Genomic DNA, 26636 nt, shown 5'->3' on the forward strand with positions numbered 1-26636 from the left:
GGGCCCAGTGCGGATTGGGAACTTCGCACGCACCATTGAATCGCTTCGCAGTTTCGTGCAGGTTTCCTCACGATGTTTTCCTTCGCCGCAAAGCTCGTGGTAAATTTAAAATGTAATTCCGAACATAAATTTCGTTAAACTCAGAGGTGCGAGCCGGGGTTTGAACCCACGACCCTCTGCTTGAGAGGCGATAGGTCACCGTACACCGTTGAGCACCGTAGGTGGGAATTATAATGCACATATCCGTGAGTATCCTTTTTATGGAAATTGGTATAATATATTATAATGTAATATTCATATTCGCATTTCAAACTCATCATCTTGGGAAATAAAGCCTGAAATGAGTTTACAAGAAAACAGATAAGCACGTAAGACCAAATAACGAGTTTACCTCCCTAGGGAGGGAACATGTGACTTTCGCTCGCTTCCCAACTTAAATCGTCCTTGCAACTTACTTCTAAGTGTTTTTTTCACATGCATTTTAATTATTTACTACAATTTATTGAATTAGGCGTTACTTTGTATAGAATTTAATTTATTTTCTAAGTAAAATTGCGATCAAAACAGTTTTATATTTTAATAACGAATATAATGTAAGCCGATTTTATTACCTACCCCCCCCCCCTCCCTATCCCTAAATATCCTCCTGTATTGTGGCCTTCCAAAATAGTACATAATTCTTGATAATAAAATTCAAAATGGCGGGTCGCTCGTAAATATTCGCTTCCAAGGAACCCTATAGCTTGAATAAAAGGGAAACCCATAATTATAATAAATAATACTCGGGCCCTGTTGCAACCAATACGACTGTTGGACTCAAATTGAAATATTTTAATGTGGGAACGTATCTGAATATCGAAAATTAATATATCTAATGTTAAAAAGTTGGCGGTCAAAATATCGAAAGTAGGTTAGGTTAGGTTCGATATTTTGACCGTCGATATTTTAAGTAAAGATATTTCAATTTTCGATATTCAAATACGTGCCCTTTAATATACGACCATCAACTGACACAACAACATGTGCATAAATATCTGATATGACTATTCCTAAGGCGGGTAGGACTTGTCAGGTATCTATTTTTGTAGGCTCCGCTGTGGCAGATATTTAGCAGGTGACTGTCAGAGGAGAAAATCCGTGGTGCTCTGCTGGTTTAACTGGCCTCTCGAGCAGAACGAGCTCAAACCCGGACTCGCATACAATACAATACAATACAATAACTCTCTATTGCACACCAACACATAGCAAGCAGAAAAGAAAACACAGGTATATATAAAGAGAGTTTTCCGAGAGACGGAGTTCGAAATCCATGTGTAAAATTACCTACATTAGAAATTTATCACGAGATTTATGGTGAAGGAAAGCTACACAAACCTGCGAAACAATTCAATGGTCTATGTTCCCGATGCATACTGGGCCCACATGGGAACTGCGGCCCAAGCTCTCTCATTGTGAGAGAAGACCTGTACCCAGCAGTGAGACGTATATAAGCTAGAATGAAATGAATGTGACATAGATGGCGCTGGGTTCCAAAATTAAAAATAGTGACTCTCACGAGAGCACAATACGATCGATCTGTTTTGATTAATTTGAAATTTCTTATCTGCTTATCTTTTTTATCTTTATCTTTTCATTGTACTCGTAGTGTCTGGTCTTAGTCAAAGTCAAAGTCAAAATATCTTTATTCAATTTAGGCTGTAACAAGCACTTATGAATGTCAAAAAAAATCTACCACCGGTTCGGAAAAACCTCTGCTGAGAAGAATCCGGCAAGAAACTCAACGAGGTATATATTTACGACGAGGTATATTTTATACCTCGGTCTATAGGTCTTGTTTCTGATATCCTGTCAATCGTTCAAAGGTTATAATAACTTCATTGATATACGAGTACGTATTAATTTCGTTTATCCTCCGAATGCAGTACGGATCGTTACAGGCGTATTGGTTCAAACACTACGTTGTATAAGATTTTATGTCAGTTGAGAGTTGTTTCTATATTTTGGGCGGCGTTTAAGAACAAGAGAAATGCGAAAACCGTCTACTTACAAAACACTTAAATTTCGGGCTTATTTCTTAAGTTAAAGAACATTATTTTTCACTTTTCATGCTCGTAAATTTCGTATTTATGCTGGATCTAGGCGACTTAAATCGACTCTTTATGCTCTTCGTTATCGTTTTCCTTATAAAACTATATATCAATCAAATCAATCAAAATAATACAATAAAACTAAAAATATAATCATGCATGAGCAATAAAAGGTGCATAGTAAATGAAAAATTGTTTCCACTGTTGATATTTCATTTCCTAGCCATCTAAGTGAAAGCAAGTGTAAAACTCGAGCATTAAACCCATTTCCCCCTCGACGTGTCTATCCACCCTCGCCGTACCGGCTCGGGTGGCTATATGAACGTCTCGGGTAAAATGGCTCGTTTTATGCTCTTGTTGTACAATCTACTATTTACTAGCCTGTTGCCCGCTCCTCTGTCTGCGTAGAATTCATTTATCGCTATCCCGCGGGAACTATGCAATTTTCCGGGATAACTATCCTATGTGTATCCCGGGACTCAAACGATCTGTGTACCGAATTTTATACGTGCGTGCAGTATAGACGTGATGAGGTACCTAACAAACAAACAAACCATGGGTACTTTAAGGTTATGTTAGTTGTTTGGCCCGAAGGGGCAAGAGCACAGAGAAGTAGGAGCTCCGCATGAGCGGAGTTTCGCCGTCTTTGTGTTTGTGTCGATTCAAATTGGAGAGGAAAAGTTTTATATAGCAGGATAAATCGGACGTTTTTTCTCCAATTTGCTTTATCACTGAAAGTAGTAGAGCACATTGGAAGGACAATAATATCCAATCCAACTTGCTCAATTAGTAGGTATACACAATCGTAGATCATATTGGAAAGATTCATTTTTAAACGTCATTAAATCCTACTTCCTATCCTAGGTACTTCTTAATTATATTATAAATGCGAAAGTTTGTGTGTGTGTGTGTGTGTGTTTGGTACTGCAATGAAATTTGGTACATAGATAGCTGGACGTCTGGAATAACACATAGGCTAGTTTTTATCCCGATACTCCCACGGGACAGGGATAAAATCCAGAAATTTCAACCGCTGGGCTTAGGGTCTTGAAATTTTGGACAGTTGTTCTTAACACAACCTCAATGAAGACCACGATACAAATTTTGGGAATTCCCAGGGGAATTTTGTAAGATCCCGGAATTTCAATTGTAACTACCAGATTGAATATAAAGTTCACGAGTGCGAAGCGGATAAATTCTACTATGAATATAACACGTATTTTCTATGCGGATTGTACATTTTTCGCGACCTTCTTTAAGGATTAAGCATTCCATTTTCAACAAATTTTCCCACCAATGCTGACGTTAACATATTGTTTACTTTTACTTGTAACAAAAAGTTATTTAAATGTTTACAGTGAAGTTATACCAACAGTTGGTTTCCTGGACGATTACTTCTACAGTAGCACAACATGGGTAAGTTTTTTATGTCTTCTAGTTTTTTTTTTAGATACTTAATAATAAAATCTGGTAGGGTAACTATAGCCTCCTGCCTACCAAAGGTACTTTTTTGGAATAATTTTTTGAAAGTTACAAATTATATCAAATCAAATATCAAATATGTTTATTGCCAGAACATAGTTAATACAAAAGGTCTTAGTGCTACAAAATGTTCTTACGTTCAACCTTAATTGGGCGTGCAATATAAAAATCATTTTCCTCAGCATTTACAATATCAAATGTAATTCCGCACATGAATTTCGAAAAACTCAGAGGTGCGAGCCTGGGTTTGAACCCACGACCCTCTGTTTGAGAGGCGATAGGTCAAACCACTAGGCCACCACGGCTTGAAATTTACCACGAGCTATGCGGTGAAGGAAAACATCGTGAGGAAACCTGCACAAACCTGCGAAGCAATTCAATGGTGCGTGTGAAGTTCCCAATCCGCACTGGGCCCGCGTGGGAACTATGGCCCAAGCACTCTTGTTTCTGAGAGGAGGCCTGTGCCCAGCAGTGGGACGTATAGAGGCTGGGATGATGATGTGATGATTTACAATATAAGAAATACTAAGTAATATCTTAATGCTATTTTCTCATTTTACAATACAATAACTCTATCATTTCTTCTTCTTTGTTATTATAATTTATTATTTTCCTTTATTAGATTATTATCATTGCAAATTATTACTATTATAATGTCAGTTCACTATTATGTCAGAATATGCTAGTATTCATCATCATCATCCCAGCCTATATACGTCCCACTGCTGGGCACAGGACTCCTCTTAGAACAAGAGGGCTTGGGCCATAGTTCCCACGCGGGCCCAGTGCGGATTGGGAACTTTGCACGAACCATTGAATCGCTTCTCAGTTTTGTGCAGGTTTCCTCACGATGTTTTCCTTCACCGCAAAGCTCGTGGTAAATTTCAAATGTAATTCCGCACATGAATTTCGAAAAAGTCAGAGGTGCGAGCCGGGGTTCGAACCCACGACCCTCTGTTTGAGAGGCGATAGGTCAAACCACTAGGCCACCACGGCTTCATGCTAGTATTGTAACAGTTTAATTTTATTGATATATTGCTTAGAGCTTAAGATGTTAGGAAAAATTGAGGAAAAAATCTCCAGCTTTTGCTACTAGTTTTTCACTATGTACTTTACAAAGGCCATCAGTGTCCAATTATAATTATTTCTTATGTCCTTCCCAAAGGAAGGATGTAGGTACGAGGATAGGGTTCTATTTTGAATACCAATATGCAAGATGTCCACTCGTGTGTGATAGAAATAGATTTACTGCTCTGGCTGAGCTTTAAAATTTGCTCCATCATTCATTTGTGGTTTTAGGGTAAAGTTAGGCGAAAACTAATATCGTTTAATAATTGTACATGTGAAAAGGGTTCGTATTGAATGAGGGAAAGGAGCAGAGCGTTAGTTAGAGGAATATTTACAGGGTGTCTCTTGACTGTTCAAGGTGGTGCACCAAGATCGTTTCATTAAGGCGTTCTGCTGTCACAATACAGTATGACAACTTCTGAATTTGCCATAATTATCTTAATATTATTATGAAAATATATACAGACAGTGTTTAGACAAGAGAAAACTTAAATCAGTTGAAAATTGGATTTATAGCTCTTGGTCAGGGACACTCTTTATAGAACACTAACTTAGCAAATTTACTGAATTAGACGTTACTATGCGGAGGACCATATCAATGTATCGTAACCAATTACTTTGCTTTGATGATGAACTCAGATTCATTTCGAAACGCGGTAGCGTAGTGTGGTGGTGGTGATAGTTATAAGCGGTGATAGGTTTGTTAATTGATTGTTAATTTAACAAATAAAAACATACGTGTCCAATATTCTGTCTTACTAAGCTGAACTTTTTGAGATGCTAACCTAATCTTCGAGAGATCTTGAATAGATTCAATATGTTCGGTTTAAAATCTTTCACAGATACTCCCTAAGAGTTATTATTGTTATGACTTCAATAACAGAAGCGTACAGGGTGTAAAATGTTTCTGTAATATTGTACATTCCGAGGTAACGTTATTTGTGCGAAGTAACCGCGGTCCCAAGCTAACATTATTTCGGTAAACAGCGGATCGGGCCGCTGTGTACACAGTGGGTCACTTAAAGCGCAATTCAGTAGTATTGCGTTGCAAAAATGATTTAATCTTTCGGTGATGTCTTAGTACAAGAAAATAAGGGCAGTTGAGTTCATCTTTAGAATAGAATAAGTAGAATGTTTATTTGCATAGAATAAGTAGGTACATCGGTGTTCTTAGGTGGTATGTGACACTTATTCTGCTATTTGTACTAAATAATACTAGCATTCAAATATTTGGGTATTATTAAAACATAAATCTTTATTAAATATATTTTTAAATCTATTTAGAGGTAGCTCTTACAAACTTCTAGGTATCTTATTAAAAATCTATTAAATAAACGTTAAGATATACAGTAAGTAACACATGTAATCAATTATTAATCAATTTACATTATTTGTACACTTAAGAAGTCACCACATATACCTACATACATTAAAGGTGCTGATAAACTTGAGTATTTACTTGTAATGAGCATTCTTACGAATGTTACATTACAGAAAAGCTCTCAAATGAACAGGAGCGTTCTAGTGAGCATTCAAGCGAACGACGGTAAAATTGCTGCTTTTTGCCGAGCATTTCGCTAGAGAAATGATCGTGTAGTCAGTAGCAATGTTTGGCTCTGTGGCTCTGTTTGTTATTCAGTTCGTTCGTTCGTTATTCTGTTACAATTAGAGCGTTATCACATTATCCGATCGATACCGGCATCGATGACGATACGATGTCGGGGAAAGTAAAATGTATGAAATATGTTGTCTTTTACATTGTCCCGCCGATATCGGATATATCGGAGCCGACACCGATACGTTCACGCACCATCGGATGCCCGTGGGCTGTCGGACGATAAAGTTTGTTATGTGTGGGCGGCCATTTTGAGCCAGCCGTGTCGGTACAATTTTGTCAGAAATATGTGAAAGCAGCACATGTGTCGGCTATCGGATGTCGTCACTCGGTCCGAATATTGGATCGGTTAATATGAAAACACTCTTACAATGGATTGCTCAAGTTTATCAGCACCTTTAAAGGTCTCTACCCACTACACCGTATTATCCCATGACAGTAACAGGAACGTATCAGCATAGTAAGAGAACAAGTAGGTCCACTCCGACCCTTTAGGAGACTTAACTGCCTACTCCGGCGCGGACGCTTAGGGTTGTCGACATCTATTTTAAATTAATTACCTACCGGCAAATAATTTTAGTACGAAAGTTAACTTAAAATTGTCTAATGTCTGTATCTAGGGAAACCAGACAGATTCTATGCCGTTATATTATTATTATTATACTAAATTTAAAAATGTTATGTATAATAACTGGCAGCCGGAAGCCGGTGAAATAACTGGCACTTGAGGTATTCCATCTTAGGCCTCTAGGTTGGCAACGCATCTGCAATACCCTGGAGTTGCATTTGTCTATGGGCGGTGGTGATCTCTTACCATCAGGAGAGACCCACTTGCTCGTTTGCCATCCAGTCGAATAAAAAAAAAATTCGCCGGAACGATGATGCCAACTGTATACATACTACTCATATTGTTTACCTACCCATAATGCGAGTACTATAACTATATTGTTTAATCGTATGGGCGTAAAACATTAAACAATTACACTAAAGAAAGAAACTACAAACTAGCTATAAATCCACATTTCAGGGTCCCAGCCACGACATTAAGTCAGGTGTCAGATTGTACAGATCTCCAGGGGAGCCCGAGTATGAGTGTAGAGGGCAGCGCTGTCAATGTGCTCATAGTTTGAGCCTAATCGCCGCACTCGCAGAGGCCGAGTCCCGCCAACCCCACTTGTACGAAAGTAGTGACAGCGTCAGAGTCCTGTTCTCAGTCTGTTTTAAGCGCACCAGAGCTTGCGTGCTAGACTGAAACCATCTGGTTTAAACGTGGGGTCTATATATTTTTCATGTGCCCTTGCACGAAAAATATTACACTACACTTATATACCACTAATTTACAACTATAAACTAATACAAAAAATACGTAAGTACGAGTAGGTACGCGAACGTAAAAGGTGATCATCTCGCGAAGCGAGCGCAAGACGTGCGAGCTAAAATCGAAACGTACAGCGCCGACGGCAGCGCAGCCTTGACTAAAGAAAACTTAATCCTCCTTAAATTATTAGTGTGTGCGTGCGGCGGGTGCGTGCGTACCGGCGCCGACCGACGCGCACACATTTAAGCCGCGCGATGTACTTTTGTTCGTAGTGAGCTCTTTACAAGGTAGGTAGGTTACTCTTTTACTAGGTAGTAGTTTTTTGTATCAGGGTATCAGGCACGGAATGTAACGCGCGACATGTCAACGTCGTGTTATACCCATAAGAAGCACGGCACGCGACAGCGACGGTTGGTTAGGCAACGTGCTAGTGGGCATATTCTCACTTTTCAATACAAAGAATATATTTTTTTCACATCTCTCCTTCAGAAAAGTAGCTCTTCCTCCCTGACGAGAGGGAGCAAAGTGCAACTTTTCTGTTCAAGGCTTTTCTAAGAATTTTTTTGCAAATGCCATTTTTTGAAGTTGATAATTGTAAAGCCACGCCATTTTCTATGCTGGTTGTTCTTTGATAATATTTAGAATTTGTTTTTTTCAAGTTTCTTGATGCTCGGTGTGAAAAGTTGTATGAGCCACACATTATTTTCATCTTGGGCGTTAACACTTGAATCCCTCATTACGCTCAGGATTCTACTTTAGAATCCCTCGCTACGCTCAGGATTCTATTGTAGAACCCTTCGCTACATTCTGGATTCAATGTACGCCCTCGCCGTAAATACACCATTTTGCTCCCTTGTGACACAAATAACTATTCCTGACACGCTCCTATTACGGTCATGATATGATACGGTGTAGGTAGAGACTTTAAGTATAGTTTGTGAGCGCGCGGGTCCGGCTCACGCTTGACCTGTTTTTTCATTTTCTTACGACAATATCTAAATGACGGATGATGATGGATCGTAACTGTTCGCCTAATCTAAGTGAGTCGTTTACCGTCCTGTTCTACCCAATACGACTGTAATGATTTTTATGAGCCACGTGCATGCACTATTATTCAATACTAAATAAGAGGGAATGATTGGAAACAAAAAAAAAATTGTTTTCAGAAAAAGAAAAATATAATCAAATTTGATATGGAGTTTTCGTTTGTTGTTCTTCTGTTCGTTGTCTGTAAAACAGGCTTCTAATATTATAACTATTACAACATTATTTTGTAATTGTTATGATGTCAGTAACTAACATAATTTTTTTACACGTAAGGTCTATTAAATTAGACCCTAGGACAGTACACCACTACACACTACTGTAAATTTTATCTCATTATATTTACACATATGTAAATTTGACTCTAAATATTTGTACACCTTCATGCAGGTTGAATACGCTCAGAATGTTAGATGTAACCAACCAAGATGTAACCGTTTTCTGGCAAATAATAATACGAGTACAATAATAAAAAGCACCACATTCCAGTAATACAATCGGTAAATTTACACATTACAGTTGCATAAGATACAAGACTTGTGCGGTGGAGACTGGTGCCTGAACTAGGGGAAACCTGTATGTCAGATCACCAGGCCTCCGAACCCCAGATGTCTGTAGCTACAGGGTTATGCGGTTATTTAATAATAAATAAATATAGCAAAAAAATACAAACTAACATGCGTATTGGTACGAATAAGGTTTTAATCTACCAAAGCAAGTTGTCTTTCGGAGTATTATGTAGCTGGGACCTCTCTAATCTGTCTTCAACCACGGAAGAGGGCGTGACAGGATCAAATGAACTTGACAGGTCGTTTCACATTGTAGATTAGGCTGCGTACCAATTAGGGGTTTATTTACAAGTGAATTATCGCTAGATGTCGATAGTATCTATCGAGAGGGTTGTTGGATGTGAGTCTTGAAAATACGATTATTAAAACGCCGAATATTTGCTTGACCGAGAGTTTAAAATGCGAAATGTACGTTTGACCGAACGCCCAAAAACCCGAAGATTATAATCCTGAAGTTTAATATAGCTATATCAGACCAAATAATAGCATAGATTTAAATCTTAATTTTCCTCGCTTTGCTCGTCGTCCTGATTTTTCCTGAACCAAGAATGAAGTAAAAAGATACATATTACATCTCAAAGGCGTGATTACACTTTGAGTCAAAAACTCCAATGGAAAACCTTTACAGGGGCGTTTAGACAAACTAACTACTTATAACTTGAGTAGCTCTAGTCCGTATAAAACCGCCTAAGTTGCGTAATGTTTTTATTATGCAGCCCTAAGGGCTGACGCAAGCTGACGCGGTTTGCGCGGAGCTGGTGGCCGCCTGTTGAACAACAGTACGAGAAGAGCTAACAGCGCGCGTCGCGTGCATAGGATGTTACCTGCACCCGCGCCCGCACTGGTGGGCAAAGGCCTTTCTTCCGCCACTTTCCCTATCCTGGGTATGCACCAATCGAGCTGAAAAGCACTCATCTCGACCCACTATCTCCTCTTGGGTCTACCTCTGGTCCTGCAGACATGTCAGACAGACATGTCCTGCCGGGTCCCACCGCTTGCGTAATGAAATTATTCGGTGAAATAAACAGTTTGCTTTGTCTGATCGACTTCGGCGGATCGACAGTCGCCGACTCGACATTTATGGCTATGGTTCTGTCTGATCTATTTTTAATGAGTTACATTATGTTTTGTTTTGTCATTGATGTGCGATCCATCTAGCTGTCAGATGTCAGATAGTGTGTTGGCGCAAAGTCTGGGTTGCGTCAACACGTCTGCTGATTCCTTTAACACAAACATACAATCACATCATACTAAAATCAATGAACTATTCGCTGGATGCGAAGAACCTACTACGAGTATCATCCCAGCCTATATACGTCCCACTGCTGGGCACAGGCCTCCTCTCAGAACAAGAGGGCTTGGGCCATAGTTCCCACGCGGGCCCAGTGCGGATTGGGAACTTCACACGCACCATTGAATTGCTTCGCAGGTTTGTGCAGGTTTCCTCACGATGTTTTCCTTCACCGCAAAGCTCGTGGTAAATTTCAAATGTAATTCCGCACATGAATTTCGAAAAACTCAGAGGTGCGAGCCGGGGTTTGAACCCACGACCCTCTGTTTGAGAGGCGATAGGTCAAACCACTAGGCCACCACGGCTTCTACGGCTACTACGAGTATACACGGTGTTAATTAAATAACTGAAAACCAGAAAGTAGTTTGCCCAGAATCGAAAATGGAATCAATTACACTATGTTTTAAATCGGGTTGTGTAGTGTTTTTAAATCCCTTTTTTACTGTGCCCAGTCTAAAAGTTACGACTGCAACCGGCGCCAATTAAATGTTTTAGCGAGGTTGTACACTATTTCGTTAATTTAATCTAAATCTATATGTTCAAATTGAATGTTATTGATAATATATCTAAGTCCCATTAGGCCCTATAGGTATCTGAAAATTCAGGGTTCTAGCTTTACCCATAACAAAATTACAGGATGTTGAAAATTGCCTGAATGGCTTCGAGAAAAGTATGGTACGGCCGTGCCTTTGTTTTTGTTTTGCTCGACTTGGCGGGGGCACTGCCGTGCCCCCAGATGCCGGCCGTTTTGCTGTCAATTTGATTTTCTTCTAAAAACGTCAAAGAGCAACTGACAAATAAAAAATATGGATGTAGAGTTAGAAATAAAGTAGAATTACTGACTTAGCAAAACACATAAATATTTTTTTGAATAATGAAGATATTCGAAAATAAATACAACCAACTAACATAAAATAAAAAAAAATTTGGGGTGTCAGAGGTTTTCAGTTATTTAATTAACATCTTGTATATTATGTAGGTGGGGGTAATGAAATCTATATCGCAGTGCTCATAGTGGCCAAAAGTAGAAATAATGTAGGCTCTGTCATCTATCATATCTGTCAGTAACAAAGCAATTTGTCTTCACTACCTAATTTTAGTAATACTTAGATGTATGTATTATGATGCGAGCTTGAATTATTGAACACTGTCCCTGTTTTGTTCTTAATTCCTATACATCTCGGACATGTCCAGCAGATACCAACAATTTACCTTTTGTAACGGTTTGTGGTTGCTTAGCGATACAAAGAAATGTTTGTTGTATTGTTGTATATAGTAAACGCTCTTATGTGTTTGTAGATACGCGCTTGTTTTATATAAATCTTCAATTTCTCGGACAGAAGTAACCAAAGGCATACCCTTTCTTTTGATTTCTTTCACAAATATTCTGTATTTTTTTCCTCAAAAGAGTTCCGTTGATAAGGGTTGGCTTATCGGGGGGGTAGAGCGGGTTTTAATTGTCTAGATGTATTCAGTTTCTTTGAAAAGAAATTAACTAAATGTCATTGGACTTTTGACATAGTTCGCAAGATGATTATACAGAGTGGGCCCTTTAATAGGAGCATATAATTTAGAAATAATTAAATCATAGATCGTACTCGTGAAACTGAACAACATTTAGTTCCGTGACTTTTTCGAAACATGTCTAGCTAAACTCGATTTAAGAGCTGGCAACGTCGCATTTTTGTTAGTTTCATAAAAATGGAATGAAAATTAAAAATGTGGTCTGATAGAACTCTTCTTAATATAATAATATAAGTTAATGTGTCTACTCCAATTATTCCGGACGACCGGATGGCTAGGTGGTTAGTGAACCTGACTACAAAGCTCGAGGTCCCGGGTTCGAATCCCGGCCGGTGCAGATATTTGTATGAATAATACGAATGTTTGTTCTCGGGTCTTGGATGTTTAATATGTATTTAAGTATGTATTTATCTATATAAGTATGTTTATCCGTTGCCTATTATCCATAGTACAAGCTTTGCTTAGTTTGGGACTAGGTCAATTGGTATCAAGTGTCCCATGATATTTATTTATTTATTTATTTTTGCGTGATAGACTTTTATTTCCTTTAAAACGCTTATTAAACTAATTCGTTTTTAAAGAATATAAAAGTCTATCACGAATAAATAATCGAGTGGTGGTGTGGTGGTAGCGTGCGCACGCGCTGTTCGCATCGCGTGACAGTGGCGACTAGCACATAACAGCTCGCGGTTTTAACGTTACCCTCAAGTTTTTATTTATTAAATCCAAAAAACCTTAACCTACCCACAACCTTAAATCTAAGAAATAACATATATGTTTGTATGTGTGTGTGTGTGCGTGTGTACGCATCGTCTACAGGGCTGTAAATCCAAGGTTCGATTCTACTCGCTAAAAGGTCACTGTTAATGTAATTTTTAACATACAGATTAAAGGTTCTATTAGGCTCTATTTTCTATGTATGAAATACAATACTAAGTAGCACATTGATTAAAGTTTAACTTAGATATGTCAAATAAATGTCATTTTTTTAAAGATACCCGTACCTAGAGACAGCAATAACACCGCCATGACTGATACACTGATTTAACGATTAAACTTTGAGGATCAATAAGCCTGTATAGTGTCCCACTGCTGGGCAAATGCCTCCCCTCTTGACCTCCACAACTCTCGTTCTGACGCAATGTCAAGCCAGTCCTTTGCGTACGTGTCCAGATCGTCCCACCATCTCCTTCTCGGTCTGCCTCGATGTCGCTGGCTGTTCTCCGGCACCCACCAAGTAAGTAATTGAGGATCAATAAACTATCCAAATTCAAGTTATTTGAAAATATTACAAAACAAAAGTAGTTTAGTTATGGGAGTAGAATCGAACCTTGAATTTAAAGCCCTATGGTCAGAGACACTTTGTATATTATGAAAAGGTTCCACTCTGGTACTATTTCCGTCCAGTTGACAAAATACTATCCACGCCATTAAGATACAGAGTATCTTTGCTCCGTCGTACATATTTCAGGACTGATACATTATTCAGTAATACTAATGATTTGCCCTAATGGACTGTACGCTTAAGCCAAGGACGGCCGTTTCATAAGGAGATATAGTTCAAGTTGGTGCACCAATATCGTTTCATTAAGGCGTTCTGCTGTCACAGTTTTGTATGGAGTATATTGATTTGTTGACATATAGAATGTTTGGAGATATAAAATGTGCATTTTTGATACTACCTGAAACTGTAACCAGACGAAGATTAAAGTGCTGTGAACCGATATCAAAACAAATATTAATTTAAAATTAACTACCAGAGCGTAATTAATTTTTGAAATATTTTCGAGCAGCAATGTAATGCGTACAATCATTTGATACGAGAGAGAAACGTTCTGTGACAACTGTCACGTCAACAAGTGCGACGTTTTGAATAAAAACAAAGCAGTATCACGTAGTGATACATTGCGTGCTTATTAATTTTGTAAGGAAAATAATAAGTAATTTTTTTTTACTAAAACATAATAAAATGTGATTATTAGGGTCTTCACTAACTAGTGGAGACCCTAATAATCACTGAGTGGAACTGATTAGTGGTAACTGGGGGTTAGGTGTGATGCCGTCTCTATTTGTTTTGTTCGAATAGACGGAGACGGCATCACATTTAACCGTCGGTTAACGCTAATCAATTGATGGTGAAACAGCCCCTTAAAGATTGAGGTAGTAACAAAAATACACGCTGTAGTTAAGCTGTAGGATGTCCACCGTTGGACATAGAATTCCCCCATAGATAGTACCATACATAGTCCCCCATACATAGTTTTAGTGCTAGTTCTAGTCTTAGTTTTAGGTGATACTTATGGAGCCAAAATAAACCTTTCTTTCTTCTTTCTTCTTCTTCTTTCCATAGACCTCCAGTTGCTTCGGTTGGAAGTGGCCTACATCTACCGTAAATCCGCGACTTTAACCAGGTTTTTCATACATCGCGTTGGTGGACGGCCTACGCTACGCCACGGTCTTCACTCGAGAACTTTTCATTACCAACACAAGTTTGGACAGAGGTTGACATGAAACTATTCAGGATATATTTTAGGACTATCCTGTAGGTTATAACCCTATAAGTGGGTTAGCTTAGGTTTACTGAAAAACATATCATCATCATTAATTTAAGAGCTTAGCTCTTGTCGGTGGAGTAATCGCCACTCTTTTCGGTACAACACATTTGGCACAAGGTTGAGACTATTGGTTCTTGGACAATCCTGGGTTATAACCCTATAAGTAAGCAGTTTACTGAAAAACATATCATCATCATTCAAAGAGCTTAGACCTACGCTCGGTCGTTCTTCCTCGAGAACTTTTGAAACCAAGGCGGTTTTGACAGACGTTGACATGAACTATTCAGGAAATATTTTAGACTATCCTGTAGGTTATCCCTATAAGTGGGTAGCTTTTTATGTGAAAAATAAGAGAACCAATGAACTAAAAGAATTTCTTTGCTCATCCCCTTCTTCTTCATACTCTTCTTCTTCTATTCTTTATTTTATTTTATTTGTTGATTCTTTTAGTTCATTGATTATGGACCTCCGCAAAGTAAAGCCTGATTCAATAAATTAATTAAAGAACCCTTATTATTGCATATCTGATGATGATGATATTGAGAAAAATGTAGCGCAAAATAAGCTAAAGTCAGCTCCCGTTAAAGTGACAGTTATAGTATCTCCAGGGAGAGCAAAAATGTATCTAAACCAGAAAATACTGATACATCTCATGTAATAATGTAAGATATAATATGTTGGGTTGTGTGACGCGCGACTGTACGTGAGGTGACTGTCAATGGAGTGGCAGAGATACACTGAGCGGTTGAGACGCGGCGTTTTTTAGACGCTTGAAACTTTGACTTCGACTTGGATATAAAGTCAATAAACCAAGGATTTATTATTATTGTTTTGAATTAATTCATATTAAATATAATGACCCGGATAACTCACGTCTTAAATCGAGTTTAGCTCGACATGTTTCGGGCTAATCCGTAGCCCTTCGTCTTCGGAGCAACGCGACTCAGCGGCTGCTGCAACACGCGCACTGCGCGCCGCCGCTCTGCTCGCGCGACTACCCGACGAAACTGACACCGGCACACAACTACCCGCGTTTTCATCATCATTACAACTGTCAAATGTAGGGTAGCACACAACACTAACAATATCGCTCTGTAAAGGTACGTTCACACACACCGATGACGCAGCACGAGTATTTAACACCGTTTTCCAACTCGGAGGTACCGTCCAACCACTATCCCGGTTGAAATTCGGCCGACGACTAATCTCGATGGCTTCACGCACTTTCCGCGGAATGAAAAATTTCTCTCTCGCAAGTACAGATACCTTATCAACTCGGCCACAGCAGACCCCTTGTCGTCCTGTTTCCTCATACTGCGTATGTGCTCCGATACCCTTGTGGAAACGTTTCGTCCAGTCTCTCCAATATAGCTCTTGCCACAGGCACAGGGAATCATATATACCCCGGGGCCACTCAGGGGCTCCTTATCCTTCGGCGAACGTACCAACTGTCTGAGCTGCATATGAGGACGGAAAATCGACTTGATGCTATATCTTCGGCGTAACAAGTGTGTGTGTGTAGTGTGTGTGTGGGTGTGTGTGGGTATATATGATTCCCTGTGCCTGTGGCAAGAGCTATATTGGAGAGACTGGACGAAACGTTTCCACAAGGGTATCGGAGCACATACGCAGTATGAGGAAACAGGACGACAAGGGGTCTGCTGTGGCCGAGCACTCAATGAACTCGGATTCGACGCACTATATCAGATTTGATAAGGTATCTGTACTTGCGAGAGAGAAATTTTTCATTCCGCGGAAAGTGCGTGAAGCCATCGAGATTAGTCGTCGGCCGAATTTCAACCGGGATAGTGGTTGGACGGTACCTCCGAGTTGGAAAACGGTGTTAAATACTCGTGCTGCGTCATCGGTGTGTGTGAACGTACCTTTACAGAGCGATATTGTTAGTGTTGTGTGCTACCCTACATTTGACAGTTGTAATGATGATGAAAACGCGGGTAGTTGTGTGCCGGTGTCAGTTTCGTCGGGTAGTCGCGCGAGCAGAGCGGCGGCGCGCAGTGCGCGTGTTGCAGCAGCCGCTGAGTCGCGTTGCTCCGAAGACGAAGGGCTACGGATTAGCCCGAAACATGTCGAGCTAAACTCGATTTAAGACGTGAGTTATCCGGGTCATTATATTTAATATGAGTGAGTCTCACGGTAGTTTCATGTTCAAAATTGAATTAATTCATCAAGTTAAAGTAATGTATTATAGTATAAATAATTATAAGTATTATATTATACTTGATTTGCATAGGTATTTAATTAAATGTAAACAAAACAACGTCAAGTGGTGTCTTAAATAATGAAATTCCCCCATTAAACTTTCTAAACATTTACATTTCTGTATTGAAATACACTAGTCTAGTTTGTATTAAAATCCTTGAATGTACAAAATCCGGAAACCAAGTATAGGCTGCAATTATATAACCAAACAGGGTTTCATGCACCGACCATCTATATAACTAACATCTATTAATATAAATGAACATGAATTAGAATGAATAAACGAATAAGAATATTACAAGCATTATCGTGGGCGTTCAAACCGCGCGTTCCGACTGCCGAGTGTAAGTCGATGCACATTACGTATGCAGCGCCCGCTGCAGCAGCAGACGTGGCCTTATTAGGGATCAGGGGGCACTGATTACCTCACCGTAATGTCTGTTTGTACATTTATATTATTACAAGCTTTTATTTAACTTGCAAGTATCTGGGCGACCGAGCTTTGCTCGGGCTAAAACTCGTTAAGCGTTTCTCCCAGAGATAAGACCAAGGTAGATGATTTGTCATCCCCGAAAATATATATACAATAGTTGCTCGTTTAAAGGTAAATGAATATGAATGTGTTTTTTTTTATTCGACTAAGTTGAATTTGAACTACTTTCAGTGGTCAGATTGATTGGAAATTTAGCCTACTTAATTATGTAAATCTGGTGTCAGTACAATGATCTAGAAGTGACATTTTGGTGGTTCGGCCAGGATCGTTTCTGTAGGACGAAACTCCTTGTAACGTTTATGCGTGGACGTGAAGCGGGTAATCTCGTTGGTGGACGTCCTATGCGCTTGCCACGCGCTCTCCATCCGAGAACTTTCGGCCCCGACGGCCATCAATTCTCCGTGCTATATGGCCTGCCCATTGCCACTTCAACGAGCTAATTCGCTTGGCTATGTCGGTGACCCTTGTTCTGCGTATCTCCTTATTTCTGGTGATAAATGTTGCATCTATCCATACTAATATTATAAATGTGAAAGTGTGTGTGTTTGTCAGTCTTTCACGTCGAAACGGAGCGACGGATTGACGTGATTTTTGGCGTAGAGATGCGGCGTGATTTATGGGACAGAAAGTGACATAGGCTACTTTTTATCCCGCAAAATGCACAGTTCCCGAGAGAACAGCGCGCAATAACCTAATTCGACGCGGACGAAGGGCGGGTAAAAGCTAGTATTTTCATAATAATATTTAGGATGCAAATTCTGGAGTTGTCAAATACAGTAATGAATCCAGGAGGCCTACCATGATCTTTACATAAACGATCCAAACGCAGAGCAGTTCAATTTAGGCACCTAAACTGAATCGTTGAAATTAGTACCACGACGTTTATTTCGCAGAGCTGAGTCTCAATGGTTTACAAGTGAATGAAAGACCGATATTGTCTCTGGTCCGAAACTGAAACGCTAAGTCGTGAAAGGGATGCCGCTATATGCAAACCAAATATTGTATACTAAAACCTCTTTATTTTGGAAAACCATAACTCTATGTCATTCCGTGTTCTTAGCAACCGTTGTGTTGATTCCAAATAAAATGTTTACGCTGTCACTAATCCACGAGTCTCTTTTCTCACTGAAAAATTAGTTTTATCAATGAGGAGTTAAGAAGCACAATGTCTATGAAAAGTTATAAAACTTGAATAAAAGTTTAAAAGTTCTTAAATTTAAAAATATTCCAAGTAAAACACTTAAAATTCCAAAAGAATTGACGAAATGTGTAACTTATACTGAATCGCTAAATTTGACACTGAAGCGATTCAATTCCCACTCAAGTTAAGCGTCATGGTACGAAAAGCCATTGAAGTGAGTGAATGAAAATGTCTGTATCGCTGTCGCTGAACCGTGCTTGAACTGAATCGCAAAAGTAACGTCGTGGTACGAAATAGCGATGCAGTTCAGTTTAGAGCCTAAACTGGATCGTATTAAGAGAGCGTAGTAGGCCCCCAGGTTCTAAAATATCTGCGCGCCAAAAATTTCCACGCACGACATAAATATGGCACCACCTTCCTGGGACAGCATTTTCGGAACGGTACCGCTTGGAGATCTTTAAAAAACGAGTCTGTCAGTCTTTCAAAGGGCCGGCAATGGCGGCAATGCACCTGTGATACCCCTCGTGATGCGGGTGGGCGCAGAAAAGTAAAAAATATATTCCATAGCATGCTTAAACTTCAAGCGTTCCTCTAAATACTTTAAATTTAAATATTTTACATAGTTCTCAACTAAATTCTTTAATAAACTTATAAGTGCCTGAAAACCACAATGTTCAAAGTTTAGCAAACTTTCGTAGATGCCTCTACGCCGTAGCCCGTAGCGCTGCTACGAAACTCGTAGACCCTAACAAGCACTGTTTTACCCGACTGCCATGGCGGGCAAGGCAAAAACTTTTGCAAAAACTTGCTTTTTTGCTTTTTCGGGTTCCGTACTCAAATGGTGTTATTACTAAGAGCGCTGTTTTTCTATCTGTCTGTCTGTGTGTTCGTCCGTCTGCCACAGGGCTCTATCTCTTGAGTCGTAATGGTTACACTTTAAATTTTCACAGATTATGTATAACAACAAACACTTAAAACAGAATAAAACAAATATATAAGGGGGCTCCGTCAATCAATCAATCAATATCATTTATTTGCGAACATAGGTCATTAGTATTACAGGTGTTACATAAAATTGGGTGGTATCGCTATGCTTCGCCATAAGGCATACAAAATGGGATCCTTTCGACTGCCATAATCTTATAAGTCATAATGTAATGTTTGTCATAATTATTGTTAGTCATAATTTTTTTTCCCGCTGGAACCGTAAATTTTTCATATTTTTTTAACTAATCATCCTGTAGAACTCTATAGGTTAGGTTAGGTTTGTTTTATAACAGTTCTGAAATATAAATGGTTTAATAGTACATTGTGTCTTAAGGGCGGTAAATAAGGAATTACGAACGAGAGTCTATTAGAAGCCCGAAGTCGAAGACTGAGGGCTTTAATGAGTCGATGTTCATAATTCTGTACCGCCCGTGCGACATACAATGTTTTTCATCACATTTGCAAGTAAAATTTTATATTTGTAAAAGAAAAAATATAATTGTTCCAAATATTGGCGATACCTTAGGCTGTGCTCTTGGCAGCGTCGCCCTCCCCCTCCCCCTCCCTCGGCATGCGCCGCAACGTGCGTGTGCATGTGGTCCATGTAGCAGGAGCCATCAGTACGGGCACCGACTCATTGACCGTCCTTGGGCTTCATGACAAGACAATGTGTAAGCGCAATGACTCATGCGACCGACCACGGGTTTCATGACAAGCACATTAAGGTCGAGGGTTTTATTTGGGGGGTTGCAACTAAGGTAGCCTGCATGTTACGACACTGTTTACGAGCAAGTGTGATGAAAAATAAAAAAAGAGTTATGTCAAACATTACATTATGACTATAACAAAACATTCTGACTAACAATTTTCTACCAGTCAATATAGACCCATATACATTACATTAAAATACGGACTGATCCGGTGGTATGGTTTGGAGGAAATGTCAGTCCCTCTTGGCACGAGTTGTTACTCATTTAAATCTTATAGCTGTTGTGGTGTTTTTATAGTTAAGGCCTTTGGGAACTGACATGTTCATTATCGTTTGATCAAAGTTCCATAATAAATAAAGATTAAAAAAAATACGGACTACTACTACGGACTGTTACGGCTAAAAATTCTCATTCAGATAAGCTCCCATACAACAAACGTGATTGTTTTGCCGCTTGATATTAATAACGGCAACAGTTCGACGCTTGAAATATTCACAGAACATTTCGTTGTATAATCAGTTTAAAAATAAATAATTAAATTAAAACAAAATAAATTTCTAAGGGGGCCTCCCATACAACAAACTTGTTTTTTTTTGCTAATGTCTAATGTTACATAAATAATGGTGCGGAACCCTTCGCGCGCGAGTCCGACTCGCACTTGGCCGTTTTTTTATTTACTTTGCTTTGCTTATGCACTTACAAAGTGGAAGTGTAATATAAAATAAATAATAACTTTAATTTGACTTTATAAATTGTCTTCTTTTAACTACGTTAGCTAGTTTAGACCCCTTGTTAGGAACTGGTCGTTTCCCGCGAATTTATTTATCGCCATCTCGCAAGAGCTATGCAATTTTCCGGTATAAAAACTATCCTGTCTTTCTCCGAGACTCAAACTATCTGCACACCGACCTCATCTAAATCGGTTCAGCGGTTTAGACGTGATAAGGTAACAAACAGACATACAAACTTTCGCATTTATAATATTATTAGTGTAATAAAGATTTATTATGCACAGGAATATCCCAGGCAAACGGTCTAGGTGCTTAATATAAAAAGAAAAAAAAGCTTTGTATATTTTGACACGTCCCCAAAGAACTATTTTAAAAATATAAGCATATAAACTTTTATAAAACCTGTAACAACATTAGTAAAATAAACATTTCACCAACAAAAATATTATACTAATTCTATTTACATTTCAAACACTTTTGTCGTCGTAAGCTTTTAGAAGCAACCTGTATCTATAAAAAACACCATTCATACTAAAATGACCCGTACACTTTAGAAAATATAGTCCAATTTATTCTGTGTTTGTCTTTCAGAGTGATCTTTTGATGTAATATGCAGAAGCGGAATTGAATTCTATTTATAGCACGAAAGAGTTACATTCAGTTTGAAGCTTTTTGGGAAACATTTCTATTTAAATTTGTATTTTGACCAGCACGGTATAAAGTCGGTTTTTGTTTGAGTGGTATTTTTTTAAGAGTTGAATGGGTCTTTTCATGTACAGAGTGTTGTTAGTTTTAGAGTGCCTGTCCACGGGGGAGGGGGAGGCAGCGGAAGGATGAGCGAGATAAAAATACCAATAGAATTGCATAAAACCTCCGTCCCTTTTCAGTGGACTGGGACTTGACTAGCTTATATTTGCCACCAAAGAGAAATCGAAACCAAGCCAAATTAGCAACATTAAAATAGCAATCGGAAAAGTGGGGCAGCTCGGCAAATGGACAGTCACAATCTAACCAACACAACAGGAACAGTACGCAACTCCAACCTTCTGCTTCTAACCTTAAGCTCCATTTCAGAGGAGGATTGCGAGGAGGCCCCGTTGCCAGCGCGTCACCGACCAGAGGGTCTGAGGGAGCTCGCGCGAGGGTCCAGATTCACCGCTAGAGAAATACAGCTTATGTACCGCGGGTTTAAACAGGTGAATTTGTGTTTTATTTGTATACTATAGATTTAACTTTTCCTTCAAAAATTATAGACATTAGGTAGGTTTAGACGACCAGATGGCCTAGTGGTTAGAGACTGACTACGAAGCTATGAAAAATTGGGTGTTTAATATGTATTTAAGTATGTATCTATATTTACATAATTATATTTATCCGTTGCTTAGTACCCATAACACAAGCTTTGTTATGCTTATTTTGGGACTAGGTCAATTGGTGTGAATTGTCCCGTGATATTTATTTATTTATATTTGTTATCAGCAGCTCACCCTAGCATAGTTTTATGTACGCTCAGAGACTGAAGGGCCAGCGGGGCTACTACGAAACTCGAAGTTCGTGTCGTGCCGTCCCTCTGACACTTATGCTATTTAATACGAGAGCGAGAGGGACGGTACGATACGAACTTCGAGTTTCGAGTTTCGTAGTATAGCCCTGCAGGCTGAAAACCAGCGCCGAGGCCTCGTGGCTCTCGGCTTATGCTGAGTCGATCCCTTTTGCCACAAGCAATAAATATTTTATATTATGATTGGTTATTTGGAGTATTTTTGTATTTTTCATTTCAACTCCAAATTTGTTACTTTTATGATCATCCCGTAACAAAGTAACAAATTTGGAATTGAAATAAAAAATACAAAAAGACCCCAAATAACCAATGATAATTTGATTGCTTAGTAGCGCCATCTCTTGTCGGGGTTAAAAAAAAAATTCAAATGATTTATTCAGTAAATAGGCCGCAATGGGCACTTTTACACGTCATTTTTTTAAACTACCAGCGCTTTCGGAAAGACCATCATTGCCAAGAAGAATGCGCCGCAAGAAACTTGGCAGAAAGTCATTTTTTCATAAAAATATAATTACAAATAAAATACTTAAAAACTATATTATACAATTAAAGAAAAAAAATACAAAAAATAATAATAATAAAGCGAGGTTGAGCGGTTAGTTCCGAAAGTTACGTCTCTCGATGAGAGCGAAACATAAACTCCAATTCAATAGAATCTGACAATCCTGTAGACACTTCCAGCCTACTAATATAAACACCGGGCTGCCTAAGGCTTTGTGATGTGACTATTATTCTTTTTTGATTCCTTTTAGATGATAATTGCAACAACAGGGACATATATAATCAAGTGTGCCCCCCACGATAGGGTGTCTTAAATATGTAGAAAATTGACAGATTCTATTGAATACTTTAGATGTCGCTAGTGCTGCTGCTTAAGTAGCGTAGTGGAAATAAGCAACCTGAGATATATGGGTGCATAGGAGAAATTCGTGTCTGTACTCCTTTCCAGTGGTAGTGTAGCGGTATGGCACGCTGGGCACGCAGCACGGAATTCCAGCGCTGGTCTATTTTTCTGGTTTTTCTGTGCATCCATGTCTCAGTTTGTATTTTCGATAATGTTATTTTTTTTTGTGACAATATTTTTTTCTTTCTTTCTTTCCCTTACATGGTAGAGTAGAAAGAGATGGTGAGAGCGTTAAGCCGGGTTTAGAAATGCAAGAAAAATCGTGCAAGTTGCATTACATTGCGAGGCCGTGAAGCCAACGAGTTTGTAGTGGTCAACCGAGCGCCGCAATACATTACAATGCAACTTGAACGATTTTTGTTGCTAGTGTAAACCTGGCTTTAGACAATACGGCCGCTAGTTAAAGCTGCGGTTTGGTGGATGCGGGCCGCGTCCCGAAGCAACTGGAGGTCTATGGGGGAGGCCTATGTCCAAAAATGGACGTCCCACGGCTGATATCATGATATGATTACCTAACCTACAAAAAGTTCGAAAACCCCCGACTTTGTCACTTCAAAGTTTAATATCTCAAAAACGGCTGAACCTATTTTGATAAAACTTGTCTAAGAACCATTGCTCCTGTTTTCAAATAAAAAAAACCGCATTCAAATTGGTCCACCCGCTTAGAAAGAAAAGAAAGATGAAAGAAAGTTTGGCTCCATAAGTACCACCTAAAACTAAGACTAAAACTAGCACTAAAACTATGTTACTTGGTAACACGGCAGGATACCAAAAAGGGTCTCCACTCAGCATGTGTTGCCGCACATTATGTGCAGTAACGCTGGTTTTCTGTGGAGCCCAAAGAGATTAAGAGCTACGGTGCCACAACAGACACACAGACACACATAGCGGTCCAACTTATAACACTAATCTTTTTGAGTCGGGGTTTAAAAACAGAGACACTATTTAGAGATAAGCGAATTTTGGGCTCGCGCTTGCTTTGCAGTTGTTTCTGTTTTTAAGATTGACCTAAAAATACGAAGCCGTTTGCAAAATATTTTTTCCAAAATCAGTTTCATTAAAATATATATTTTCCTTTACAGGAATGCCCATCAGGAGTAGTGGACGAGGAGGCATTTAAACACATATTTTCTCAATTCTTTCCACTTGGAGGTTAGTTATATGTTGTTATGTTTTAATGTTTATTTGGGCACAAACGGTACATGGTTCTTAAAACTAAACAAATTACAATTTACATAAACCCATAAAGCTGCCACCACTTACTGATTCATTTAACTAAAAGTAAAATGAACGGGAAACAAAACTGTAAACAGGTTTGTTGGCTAAACACAAATAGGTTAGCAGTTAATTTAACAAAATTAAATTAACTTTTTGACGGTGAAACTGCAAAATTGTAAAATGAATGCTATTAATCCAAAAGGGACAGAATGCCACTTTTGAACTTAACTATACGTGTAAGTGTAGGAAGGTCACGGGCGGGTCTTTATACTTAATAAGACGTGTGGCATCCAGGTGTTCCAAGTATAATGATAACATAATGGTCAATTATGCCCGTGTGGTGTCGGGTTAGAATAACACCTCTCCATTTCTTCCATGGATGTCGTAAGAGGCGACTGAGGACATAGGTTAAGGTACACCGTAGGCGACAGGCTAGCAACCTGTCACTATTGTACCGTTTTTGTCAAACTTAAAACCTAAAATTGCTAAAAGTGGCTCCGAAGCGGTAACGTTTCGTGTGCTCTGCCTACCCCATTTGGGAATACAGGCGTGATTTTTATGTATATGTATGTATGTCAATTATATTGCGCGCCCTGTAATAGGACCTTTAAGACTAAGTTTGGCTTTGCCAGCCATATTGAATATTGCCAGTCATATTCGGGCATATACTTAATATATAAACAAGCCTAAAGGTTCGCCTGTGTCGGACACGACACGGAGGACATCATATGTTGTTAGGATGTCCTTCACTAAATGTCAAATGTTAAATACACAGTTAAGTTTTGGTTGCAGATGCTTCACAGTACGCACAGTTGGTGTTCAACACAGTCAAGGATAAACAGAGTGGCAAGATCAACTTTGAGGTCAGTGTCATCATCAAAATTATCATCATCATCATCACTTACATTCAATAGCGACCGGATGGAGAGAGTTAGAGAACCTGACTACGAAGCTTGGGGTCTTGGGTTCGATTTTTTTTCGATCTGATGTTAGGTTAAATTACTTTCTTTCTATAAATGAATTGAGCTGTTTGTCGAAGTTAACGGAAATAAGAAACAGGTCTATATCTAGCTCGATATTTGTGTGAGGAATATGGAAGTTTTGTACTTGAGTCACATTCACATCATTATCATCGTTGCAGCCATTAAGTACGTCACACATTAAGGGGGGGGGGGTCAAGCGGTTCGTGACACTTGAGCAAAATAATAGCAAATTTCATAGGTGTGACGTACTTTATGGATGGTCCCCTATAGGAGTATACTTCCCACTGCTGGGCACAGGTCTCCTCTCAACATATACAATACAATACAATAAATCATTATTGCACATCAACACATAGTAAGCAGTACAGAAAACACAAGTATATATACCTACATACATAGAGATTTTCTGAGGTAAGCAATAGGCGGCCTTATCGCTTCAGAGCGATACCGAACTTATTTTTTCTCTTGAAATTTCTGAAAATTCAATTTATCTTGTAACTAAACTAGAAATTTTTATTTTACCTTTTTTATTATTTTGTTATCATACCTTTTATTTGTGTGTCATGGATAAAAATTTTCATTTTCATTTCATAGTCAAATAAAGAAATTTGAACCTCATATCATATTGTGTATATTTGTTATTCACAAGTGATTAATTCCACCGTGGAAAATTTCTGTTTTTAATTACACCGGCTGTATATCGGATTTAAAGACAAACACAGCTGATGTGTTTCGGTGGTAAATATTTGGCGACCGTTCAATTTAACCGACATACGATACGAGTAGCTTATGTTTGTCATTTAGAGGCCGTAGCACTGTTGGGATTATGATTATTATTTCGAGTGTTATGTATATAAATCACAGGGCAATGGGCAAAACAGAGATTTGAACAAATCTCAATGAGATATGACCAAACCACGCAGGATGTTAAAATGGAGAATCGTTTTTATGATTTGCCTACATCAGTCATTTGATCAAATCCCTGAATCCGCTTTTGTAAACTGACGAGGCAAAAAAGGCAACTCCATTATATCATTTCACCGTATTTGCTTAGTGATTTGATAAAATCAGTGTTTTGACACTTGTGACGAGACAAACTCGCAGTCAACTCATTCTATCATTTCGTTAGATACGT

At 38.9% G+C, this 26636-nt stretch overlaps 1 protein-coding gene across 2 annotated transcripts in view; it reads left to right on the forward strand.

The window, feature by feature from the left end:
* The first annotated feature begins 3437 nt into the window (after positions 1–3437).
* LOC141444542 (Kv channel-interacting protein 4-like) overlaps positions 3438–26636 on the forward strand; it is a 31315-nt gene continuing 8116 nt past the window's right edge. Inside the window, exons 1-4 of one of the 2 annotated variants that reach the window (XM_074110108.1) lie at positions 3438–3503; positions 21910–22031; positions 24383–24452; positions 25311–25381. In XM_074110108.1, the coding sequence (XP_073966209.1) occupies positions 3500–3503; positions 21910–22031; positions 24383–24452; positions 25311–25381 (267 nt within the window). In that variant the 5' untranslated portion in view covers positions 3438–3499. Of the gene's footprint in view, positions 3504–13170; positions 13236–21909; positions 22032–24382; positions 24453–25310; positions 25382–26636 lie in introns of those variants that run through there. The other variant, XM_074110107.1, reaches the window with a different exon arrangement.

The sequence above is a fragment of the Choristoneura fumiferana genome, chromosome 30 (genome assembly GCF_025370935.1).
Source record: "Choristoneura fumiferana chromosome 30, NRCan_CFum_1, whole genome shotgun sequence".
Taxonomy (NCBI): Eukaryota; Metazoa; Arthropoda; class Insecta; order Lepidoptera; family Tortricidae; genus Choristoneura; species Choristoneura fumiferana.